At 49.0% G+C, this 11,490-nt stretch overlaps 1 protein-coding gene across 1 annotated transcript in view; it reads left to right on the forward strand.

The window, feature by feature from the left end:
• The window catches only part of SLC6A2 (solute carrier family 6 member 2), a 47,964-nt gene extending 38,004 nt beyond the window's left edge, over positions 1 to 9,960 (forward strand). Inside the window, exons 7-15 of the mRNA XM_017867115.1 lie at positions 721 to 824; positions 1,994 to 2,118; positions 2,818 to 2,930; positions 4,088 to 4,216; positions 4,657 to 4,756; positions 5,735 to 5,835; positions 6,318 to 6,485; positions 8,051 to 8,122; positions 8,511 to 9,960. Coding sequence (XP_017722604.1) covers positions 721 to 824; positions 1,994 to 2,118; positions 2,818 to 2,930; positions 4,088 to 4,216; positions 4,657 to 4,756; positions 5,735 to 5,835; positions 6,318 to 6,485; positions 8,051 to 8,122; positions 8,511 to 8,534 — 936 coding nt within the window. The 3' untranslated portion in view covers positions 8,535 to 9,960. The remainder of the gene's footprint in view (positions 1 to 720; positions 825 to 1,993; positions 2,119 to 2,817; positions 2,931 to 4,087; positions 4,217 to 4,656; positions 4,757 to 5,734; positions 5,836 to 6,317; positions 6,486 to 8,050; positions 8,123 to 8,510) is intronic.
• Positions 9,961 to 11,490: the final 1,530 nt, after the last annotated feature.

Raw genomic sequence — 11,490 nt, forward strand, 5'->3', positions numbered from 1 at the left:
AGCTACTCAGGATGCTTGAACCAAGATTACACCACTGCACTCCAGCCTGGGTGACAGAGTGATACCCTGGCTTAAAAAAAAAAAAAAAATCTGAATTTCAGCTCTTAGTCTGAATAGGTGAAGTATAATTATTCCCATTATACTGATGAGGAAACAGACAGAGAGAAATGAACTTGACCAGGGCTAGAACATGAGACAGAGAAGTTGGAAAGGAATTCAGATCTTCAGGCCTCTATCCATGTGCTTTTATCACCCAACTGATGGAATAAGTAAGCCCCAGTGGCCCCCAAGGAGTCACCATTGTCTATGGCTTGTAGAAGCCTACTAGGAATGGTCCTCACTTTCTGACGATGCCGTCTCCATAACTCCTAAGATGGCCATAACCCTGTGTTCTTGCCCCATTCACACTCTAGCCTAGAACTTTTCATTTTGCTAACTTTCTTTGAAAATCAGGGCATGAAATGGAGTGAATGATTTCCTACAGGGTGAGCTCACTCATGACTACCCAAGGCTGGGAGATGCTAGAGAGGCCCAGCCTCTCTCTGCAGTTGTTTTGTACAGGATGCAGGGGAAGGAGTTGCCAGGACTGCCCATTTCTGGTTCAGACCATGTTTCCTCTGGTCTCAGAGCATCCCCAGGGTTTCTCAGCCCTTCCAGAGCAGTGAGGTGTTCCAGTGGTGTAGGAAGCAGAGGCTGATGGCTTTTGTCTGCTGGTTTCAGGTGTGGATTGATGCCGCAACTCAAATATTTTTTTCCTTGGGGGCTGGATTTGGAGTGTTGATTGCATTTGCCAGTTACAACAAATTTGACAACAACTGTTACAGGTAAGATTCTTCTCAGAATTCCGAGAAGCTGTAAATCCTGGGGATTGACTTTTGTGGGGATGGCAGAGAGGGCTCTGGTCTGGAAGCCAACTCTCCCTGGGCAAGCCAAATTTTCTTCTTGTGAACCATCCTGGGCATTCTATAAACTGGAACATGTCCTCTAAGGATTCTGATGAACACATTTCATTTCAGGATGCCTCTTAAACAAATGTGGGGTGTGGAACGGGAAAAGTTGAGGTTACCAGCACTGGGAGATGGGTAGTTGTGACAGAGCAGAACTGTGAAGATTTCAGTATGGATTCTGTCCATCAGATGCCCAGGCAGGCAGGGGTGGAATATCCCAGCTGCTGAGGGCCTGGCAGGGTCAGATGTGAGACTCCATAGGAGACTGAGACTCAGAAGGCCATGATCTAGCTCAGTTCAGGAAGCACTCAATGCTACCTCTTGTTGGCCCAGTGCTGTTGGGACTTCAGACACAGGCACAAATTTGGGTCCACTTCCATTACACTCTATCCAAGGCTTAAGGCAGAATCACAGTGTCTTTGGTACATGACAGAGTCTGATGAATTCATACCAGGGGGACAGGCTATAGGGAGGTAAGGAAATGGGGTGATCAGCCCCTGACAGAAGAAAACCAGTGCATGGAGGTGAATTTGAGATGAGCCTTGGAGGATAGTTAGGATTATGCTAGGCAGATGTGGAGTGGACAGCAGGCACTGGGGGAGAAGGGGGACAACACAGGCAAATGCAAAGAAGTGGTTTGTTTATGGACCAGTTTATGGTTCGTTCAGAGTACACCTTGGGAGTCTTGGAAGATAAATGTATAAGGAAGGCTGGGTCTTCTTTGCAAAGCTCTTGAATGACAGGATGAGGAGTTGGAGGCACTGGGGAGCAGCCATGGAAGGTTTGTTGAAGGAGACTGGTGACTCAATTCCCTGGCAGCAGTTTGCCAGTAGACTCTGGTATCAGGCTATTCCATCCATAAGCAGTTAGCCTACTTCCTGCACCAGTGATGGTGGGGCCCTGGATCCATGTGGCAGCAGGAGCTGCTGAAGGGGGGATGGCCTTTGATGCTGGGGCCAGGCTGCAGGTTCTATAGCCAGCCCAGCAGTCAATGCATAGGGTTGAGGGTGTCAAGGGACTTGACCTCACTGTGCTTCTTCCCCCAGGGATGCCCTGCTGACCAGCAGCATCAACTGCATCACCAGCTTCGTCTCTGGGTTTGCCATCTTCTCCATCCTCGGTTACATGGCCCATGAACACAAGGTCAACATTGAGGATGTGGCCACAGAAGGTGGGTGGGCAGCCCTCCTGGGCCCCAGCCCACTGAGGAGGGAGCTGAAAAGCCTACCTTATTCTTGGCTGCATGGCTCTTACATGGCTGTAGGACCTCTAGGCTGTCCATGGAGGTGTCCAAACCACCAATGTGATTGACTTTCCCCTGAGGTTATTAGTGGGAATTCCAAGCAGTCCCAGGCCCCATGCACCCTGCGAGTCAGGATGGAAGGAACAGATTTTGGAATGTCCTCTCTGTACCAGCCTTGGGCTAAGCACTTGAAATACCTCCACTTAGTTCTCACAAGGCTGCCAGGCAAGTGTCAATAGACTCACTTTACAAACGGGAAGACTGAGACTCAAGCTAAATACGTTGTCTGGCATCACCCAGCTAGTGAGCAATTGAATTGCGGTTTCTGAGGACCCCAAGCTTTTGTGAGTAAGAGTAGATCCCTTATAGAGTATAGGAGGTGGGGTTTGCAGCATGTAGCCTGTAGCTGTCCAGGCAGGGAACTGCTCTCCAGCCTGGCTGTTGGGGGTCAACCTCTCCAATGCACAGGTGAGCTGTAAGTTCATGCTGGCTTCATCTGTTATCTCTAGACCTGTGTTCTGTCCACCCACACATGACTGAACAATTGGGCCCGCAGATGCTCCCCTATTATGTGCAGCTCAGACCAATGGTTTCAGCCACTGATGAAGTCCTTGATGTTTCTTACAGGAGCTGGCCTAGTGTTCATCCTGTATCCAGAGGCCATTTCTACCCTGTCTGGATCTACATTCTGGGCTGTCGTGTTTTTCATCATGCTCCTGGCGCTGGGCCTTGACAGCTCAGTGAGTGACCCTGCTCAGGATACCTGTCCCCCATCCCACTGGGCCTGACTCCCTTCCCCAACACACAGTGCTGGGCCTAAAGTTCCCACTATTCAAACACCAGGTTAATAGTTGTTTCCAGAAGGCCCTATTTAAATGCAGACAAAAAAAAAAAAAGTGAGTCCTCACTCAAAAAGATAAGACTTAGGCCAAAGCCAAGAGCCATAGGAATCCCTTTGACATCTTGGAAATTCAAGTAAGAAGAGACTTCAGACAAGTCAGCCTTATGCCTACCTGCCCCCGTCCCACTTGTTCGGAACCCTATTTGAGAACACAGGGCATAGGGTTGTGGTGCTGTTGTACTGACATTCAGATATGCCTACCCTTACTTAGTACATCATGCCTGGAAGTTTGCAAAAAATCTTATGGAAGAGCTGGCACTTGGGTTTCCCTCCACTGCCTTTTGCTTTCAATCATCAGATCTGCCAGGAGCAGGGTGTTGAGAAGGATTTTGAGGCTGCTTCTGGGCTTATAATGAAGAATACTGATTTTGATTAACAGTGTCTGCCAAGAGGAGGGGAGAGGAGAGGAGAGTGGTAGCTTGTGTGCTTCTTGTCTACCCTCACAGTGTCCTTATAAGGAAGCAATCTGCCCATAGCAGTGGGATATGAGACCCTTTCAGACTCTAAGAGTCTGGAGTTTGAAGTGACCACTTTGCTTGATCATTAGAAAGGCAGCCAAAAATCCATATCAAAAACTGCTGCCTGAAGTTCCCATCACTAGAAGCTCTTCTGCAGGAGTTGTTTCCAGAGACCCTTATTGACATGTAAATGTGTGACACGGGTTTTGGTGTTTTACTGCTTTCATTCCACTATCAGCTTATCTGTACCCACTCCGGCTGAGTAGGCAGGAGACAGGTAGCTATTGAGTAGGGGAGACAGGAGTTGACTTAACCCTTACCCTCTCCCACATAGTTTCTGAGTTCTGAGTTTGCCTCAGAACAGGACAGAAATGGGACAAGAGGATGGGGAAGAAGGCAGGACATGCTGATTTCTCAAGAGAGGCAAGGCAGCCTGCGTGAGTCCTGGGCTGCAGGAGGCGCTAGGAACCCTGGGGCCTGAGACTGAGGTCCAGAGAGACCCTCACTCCTGCACCCCACCCCGCCTGGTTCTCTCCAGATGGGAGGCATGGAGGCTATCATCACGGGCCTGGCAGACGACTTCCAGGTCCTGAAGCGACACCGGAAACTCTTCACATTTGGCGTCACCTTCGGCACCTTCCTTCTTGCCCTGTTCTGCATAACCAAGGTGAGTAGGGGCTGGTTTCTGGTCACCTGGGGGCCTCTGAGGCTGCATTTCAATAAAGTCAAACATTCCTAGCCTTGGAACTGGGGCTGAGCTCAGGGAGAACAATGCGGGATCCAGCATCCTCAATTCAGCGGCCTGACCCACTAGGGTTAGGCCTGGTTGTCTTCTTCCATCTCTGATGCTGAGGATTCCACGCAGCTCTGTTTATTGCTTATTGACTTGAAGGGCAGCAAAAGTCCCTTTGGAACCCATCTAACTCTTTATTGGCTGAAACTGAGGTGACTGTGACGTCAGTTCAACAGCACCACAACCCTATGCCCTGTGTTCTCAAATAGGGTTCTGAGCAAGTGGGACAGGGCAGGTAAGAGTTGATGGACACAACAATCAGTTCCCACGTTTGACCAAAGAAGGCCTCTTGGCTTCTTCTCTTCCTGTACCAGGGTGGAATTTATGTGCTGACCCTCCTGGACACCTTTGCTGCGGGCACCTCCATCCTTTTTGCTGTCCTCATGGAAGCCATCGGAGTTTCCTGGTTTTATGGTATGTGAGTGTGTGGAAAAGCCTCAGCTCCCAGTCCTCCTAGAATCCTTTAACCTGGAGGTGCAGAGAGGCCTTCCATTTCCAGAACAGCCACCGAAAATTCCAGAGTCCAGCAAGTCAGTTTTTGGGAACAAATCTCAATCCTTGGCTCACCTTTGGATGAACCTGCCTTTAACAGGAGGCTGCAAAGGCCGCTGAGGTATCCAGCATCAACTCCTGAAAGAGGAACCCTTAGGAAAACGCTGACCCCTGAGTCATATAATTCATTCTACCAGGGGGTTGCCAGATTTAGCAAACACAACACAGGTTGCCTACTTAAACTTGAATTTCAGATAAATAACAATTATTTAGTGTAAGTATAGCCCAACTATTGCATCAGACATACTTATACTAGTTTTTTTCATTATTTATGTGAAATTCCAACTTAACTGGGTATCCTGTATTTTTTCTGGCAAACTTATTCTGGAATGAACCGAGAGAATATTTTACAAACCCTTAAATGTGTTCATTGTTTGTTTTTCCCCACAAGTGTCACACCAACATGTTAGTTCTCACTCTGCTGCCACTCAGAAAGAGAGTCAATGGAAGAGTCTGGGCTCTCCTATCAGATTGAAGTCAGGGAATGTGCTGTATGCATAGTTGTTGTTGTTATTTTCAGAGCAAGAGGAAAGAGCTGGGCTTTGAAGTCAGGCCAACTAGCTCTGGAACTTGGGGCAAATCCCCTCACCTCTTTGAGCCCAGGTTTCCCTCTGATAGGTTAATTGGGGTGGCACATGAAAGGGGATACTGTCCTAGAGTTTGTCCTCTCCCTTGTTCTGCATTACAAAGTGCCTATCCCCAAGTCTCCCAAGTTCTGTGTGTCAGCATCTCGCCTCACTGCCCTGTTCTCCAGCTCGGGCCAGAACCTCATGGGAGGACCTGGCCCTGGCTGGGCTATCGCGGGGGCCATGGTAACAGCCCTGCTCTGTGTGTGCACAGGAGTGGACAGGTTCAGCAATGACATCCAGCAGATGATGGGGTTCAGGCCGGGTCTATACTGGAGACTATGCTGGAAGTTCGTCAGTCCTGCCTTCCTCCTGGTGTGTAGTGTCTGCAGGGAAGCCCTGTGTGTGGGGAGGGGCTGTGTCCAGGATGGAGCTGGGTGGGGATATTTGCTTCTTAGGGGAGGAGGCTCTGGGATCCAGAGGCCCTGGTCATTCAGAAGGGTCACTTGAGCTGCTTGGCCCTGTGGACAATGTGGCAGACATCCACCTTACTCGGGGGTTCTTGAGCTGGGGCCAGGTCCCTGGGGGTTGTTATGCCTCCTCCAAAGTCACCTTCTGTTCTTCCTCTTTTCTTGCTCCCTGTCATACCTGCCTCCTTTCGATTACCACTTGCTTCTTGATTCTTTCTCATTTCTCCATATCTTTCTCTCTTTCTCTCCTTCCTTATTTCCTCCCTTTGCTGTGATGCTCACTGCTCTTCATTTCTCTCCCACTTTTCTTCCACCTCCTTCTTTCTTTCCTTTCTTGTCTCTCTCCTGCCCTGTCTTCCTTTCTCTTCCTTCCCTGCCCATCTCTAGTTCGTGGTTGTGGTCAGCATCATTAACTTCAAGCCACTGACCTACGACGACTACATCTTCCCGCCCTGGGCCAACTGGGTGGGGTGGGGCATTGCCCTGTCCTCCATGGTCCTGGTGCCCATCTACGTCATCTACAAGTTCCTCAGCACGCAGGGCTCTCTTTGGGAGGTGAGCTTTGGGCCTCCCCAAGGGAATAGGGTGGGAGGTGGCTGAGGGGGATGACGGGAGGACTCTCATTCCTGTTGGGGTGGGGGCAGGGAGAGAGAAGGACACAGACACCAGGGTCAGATGGACCCACCTCATTGCCCAGGTTATTTTCCGCCATGAGCCTCAGTTTCCACATCTGTATCTTGAGGATAGTATTACCTACCCTGGAAAAAAGGAAGTACTTAGCACAGTGTCTGGCACGCAGGAAGTGTTCAGTACATGTTACTTGGGGGTGAGCTCAGCCCTGGAATTCACTAAGGATTGATTAGACAGACTGCCTGGACCCAGCTCACTCTCGTGTCTCCGTCTAAGCTTTGTCATTTCCCCAGATGTCCCAGCTCTCCCCATCCAATCACACTGTGATCTGCTCCTTCTGGTTTTCACCTGCCTCTTTCCAGAACCTAATAATCTGATCAGCCTAAACCAAAGATTTCTGAACTATATTTTCTTTCTATGCATTCTGCATATATGCCAATATTTATACATGTGTATATATGTACATGTGTGTATATATACATGCATATATACATATATACACACACATTTATATAAATATTTAGGAAACAGTGCCCTTTATTCTGAAATTATGTCATTCCTGTTTGATTAAAATACCCTTTCTTTCGTAAACTAATAGTGGTAGTCTTTTCCTCATATCCTTACTTTACAAAACAAAGATTTCATTCCTTCATTCCTTTATCCACTCACTTGGAAGGTATTTATTGGGATGCAGATATATGCTGGGCAGTATTCGAGGCGCTAGACAAAAATTCCTACCCTTATGGAGTTCACATTCTAACGAAGGGCAGGTAAACAAAATGAGGATGGAAGGCATCCTTGGGAGCTGTGCAGAAACTCAAGGAAGGGCATGCCAGACAGAGAGTCCTCACCCTCATTCTTTGTGATACGTTTCCTGTCTGTGAAATCCCTAAGTCTGGGGACCTCTGTTCCTGGTCACTGGGAGGATCAGTGTTCGGTGACCTCATTCTAGACATGGGAACTGGGACCTGAGCCTTCTATTCTCCACACTTTGGGAGTGGAGAGGCTTCCCGCTATCAGTGATCAGTTGTTGGTTCAGAACACATGGCTTGAGACCCCACAAGTGCCTCCACTGCAGGAGGGCTTCCCTGATTCCCTGCAGGGCCAGAGGCTTCCTTCCACACTCTCCCTGCTGTACTTTCTCCATTCTGGGTCTAAGACGATGTGTGTGTGTTTTCATTTCCAATCCCTTACATGGGCTGTAAGCTCCCCCAAAGTAGAGACTGCATGGGTCTCCTTCAAGTCTGGATCCACAGGGCCTAGCCCCATGTCTGACCACAGTAGGCAGCTCAAGAAACAGTGGCTGAATGAATGACTCAATGGACCAGCTCCACAAACAAGGCTGGAGGTGTCTTGTACAGACCCTGAATGCTATCCACGTGGGGCTGCAGGGTCAAATAGCAGGTGGCCCTCATCTGGGGGTGCAATCAGGCTGCCAGAAGGGTGTCCCTGGGCCAAGCTGAGGCCTCCTCCCCTTCTCTTCCTTTCAGAGACTGGCTTATGGCATCACGCCAGAGAACGAGCACCACCTGGTGGCTCAGAGGGATGTCAGACAGTTCCAGGTGGGTGCACCCTAAACCTCTGGGGTGGAGATCACAAAGGTGGGCCCTGACTGTTTCCTGCTGTGCACTGCCCAAGGCTGGACCTCACAGCCAGAAAACCCAGAAACCCAGTGTGAGCTGCCTTTTCCCTTTAGAAACATCGGGATGGGGGACAGGGAGGCTCCCTGCGAGCCCATGGCCTCAGGCTTGCCGTGTGACTTTGGGGAGGTTCTGCTGCCCTTTCTGGGCCTCTGTGACAATTAGGGAATCGACCTACATGTTCCCTGAGGTCCGTGAAGGGAGGGGGCATTTTTCTGCCTCCTTTCGGCTTCCTGCTGCCCCCGCCAGCTGGCCCTTGCTCCTGTCGGTCCCCACCGTGTCATCAAGTCCTCGCCATCTTTCTCTGCAGTTGCAACACTGGCTGGCCATCTGAACCTGCCTGGAGGAGAAGGAGGAACCCCATGCCAATGTCCAGGTCACAGGCATCCACTTCGCTCCCACCCCGGACACCGTCTTGGGATTCCTCCCCTGGAAGCTGTCATTTCTTATCCTCTCTTCTTTTCCCAATTACAAATGATTTTGTGACTGTAGTTTTTGTTCACCTTCTGTGCATCTGGCCTGGGGGCTGTTAGCTCAGAGGAGAGGAACAAACAGGAAAATGACTTCTGTTCTGTCCCCGTTGTTTTGGGGGAAATCTCTCCCACTTTGGGATCCTGCCAAAGCTAGGTTCATGAGGTCGGAAACCTCCACCACATTTGCCTAGACTTTGGGCACAGAAGTTCTTAGTCCACCAAATCAGAGAGAGGATGGGCTTTTGATCAGACACCCAAAAAAACCCAAAAATCAAACAAAATCCGGCTGAGTTTAGTGGGGTGGTTAGGGAAGGTACATAGACCCTCCTCTTGCCCACCCTAGACACCCCTCTCATGTCTGAGCCTCAGCCTGGGAGTTAGATTTATTTGTCCCTAAAATGAAGTCAGTGGATAGATGCTTTGAGGGATTTTGAGTAGAAACATTCATAGTTGATTTTCACTCTGGGCAATCTGAGTTTGATTTGTGTGTTCTGGAACATTCCTCCAGCTTTTGGTGGTCAGATGGCCCAGAGCTATGGGAGCCAGGAGGAAGAGGGTAAATGAACCTTAGTGAGCAGGTTCTAGGAGGTACCTACATCAGACAAGCTGGTAGAGGCCACGTGGCAAGCCACATCTACTGAGGCCTCATGCTGCTCTTGCTCTGTAAGACACGGAGCCCAGAAACCCATCTGCACTTGCTGAGATCTGCCTGGGGAAACGGGGACAGGGACCAAGTGAGGCCACATGTGTGTCTTCACCGTGCTCTCCTCACAAGGCCAGGTGGGTGTCCAAAGGGAGCCTGGCAGGCTGTCATGTTAATTTATAGTTCGTGGACACCTGCACAGCCTCCCTCTGGGAGTCCCACCTGGAGTGGACCAGGGGTCTTGAGAAATGGAGAGTTGGCTGCAAAACTCTCATGCACTAGATGTAGCACCTTGGAGGGTAGGGCGAGACAAGCAGCCCAGAAATACTCTCTCAAGTGGAGGGGAGAATATTGAGAGTGGATGGGACAGGTTGGTGGTTTCGGAGACTTTCTAGGTTTCTACTTGGATCTACTTCTGATACAAACTTGCACTTGGTGCCCTCTGGTGGTGGTGGTGGTGGTTACTTTTAGTTCAGTAAGAGAAATGATTCCTAGTTTGCTAAATTGGTGGCATCTTTGGAGGGGTTTCTGTTTATCATTAGAGTCTCTTATACCCTTGTTGGAGGGATTCTTATTCTGACTGTGGGAGCTTCTGTTGCAGGATCTTGGGAAAAAATAAAGAAGTCACTGCACTCGCACGTCAAGAAGGTGCTTTGCCTCAAACTGGGGTGTCATTGAGCCTGGTTGATCCTGCATGAAGAGGGTTCATGCAGGAAGGTGGGGCAGGAAGATGGTTTTGTCTCCCAGGGTTCTGAGGTTTCCTTGCTGGGTCAGGGTCCTCAGGTCATTCTATAGAGAAAAGAGGGAAAATTGAGAGACTTTGAATCTTTCCATATAAAAAGGTCAGCAGAATGCCTGAGACAGCCCAGGTGGCAGGTGTCTTGGAGCCCTGTGAACAGTGAGGCTTGAGAATAGAGGAGAACAATCAGGTCGGGCTCTGGGTCCCATTAGTGACTTAAAATCCTCCCATAAAAGGTAACTTCTTCCTACGTGTTACCATTTTTCTTTTCCCTTTTTTTTTTTTTTTTTTTTTTTTGTAATAAAGCACTTTTATGCACATTACCTGCCATCTGCCCAGTGAGGACTGCAGGGCTATAGCTTCTGTCTCCGCATTTCCCAGGTGAAAAAACCAAGACCCAGCATTTTAGTCACTCTTGCTCAAGGTTTCTTAGCAACTGAGAGATCAAGTTGGACCTTCAGTTCACATCCCCTGACTCTCAGCCCAGATTATTTTGAAATTCCCTGCACAATATGGTTCACCCAACCCAGGGCTGTCATTTGTAAAAACTCATTCAAACGGCAAAGGAAAATTTCTTAGCAAAAGAACAATGTGTTGGAGGATGGGAAGGGGGGAGAGAATGCCATTTATTTTCCTCTAGCTGGTTTCCAGAGAGGAAATTATTTAGCTACTCCCTTTTGATGAAAATAATCACTCTTTGGAACAGTTGGATGTGAAAAGCTGAGTCTTCTTCTCTGAAATGAGAGCAAACAGTCAGCAAAGCCTTGTGCATTAGAGCAGGGGGATGCTTCCGAGACAGCCTGCCATTTCCTCTTTGCCATCTGCATGTGGCCCCTTCTGCCTCCAGACATTTGTCCCGGCGTGAATCGGGGATGTGGTGCTAGCTGAACCAACACAAAACCAGCGCAGTGGTTCTGCCTTGTGGCGGAAGTTGGCTCCTGAATCTGGGATGCGAACTTGGCTCCAAGCCTGGGTCCCCTGGGAGGGTGGGGGTACCCAGAAAGCCCTTGGAAGTTCTCGGGGAGGTGCTCGGAGACCATTTGGGTTTACCTTTTCACCCACATATAATGGAGAGAGAGTATGTGCTTTATGTTAAGTCATCTTTGACTTCCTTTGTGCAGCTTGTTTTTAATAGCAGAGGTCACCCGGGACAAGGGTGCTGTGTACTGTATATGACACTTGACACTTTTGATATTTTGTCAGGTTTTTAAAGAATTATTGTTTTTCATGAAATGTAAAATATTAGTTTGAGAACATCACATTTACATCTACTCAATGTCTAGTTATTTAGCACCCACCTTTTAGCCTTCATTCTAGATGAAAACGAGACAAGGGAGAAGGAGAGCTACCAACTCTTGCCAGATATCCTGCTGAACAGAAATCCCTGAAGCTGCCTTAATTCTCAGAGGGAGTTACCACTCAGATGGGAGCCAGT

The sequence above is a fragment of the Rhinopithecus bieti genome, unplaced genomic scaffold, assembly GCF_001698545.2.
Source record: "Rhinopithecus bieti isolate Rb0 unplaced genomic scaffold, ASM169854v2 scaffold_3879, whole genome shotgun sequence".
Classification (NCBI taxonomy): Eukaryota; Metazoa; Chordata; class Mammalia; order Primates; family Cercopithecidae; genus Rhinopithecus; species Rhinopithecus bieti.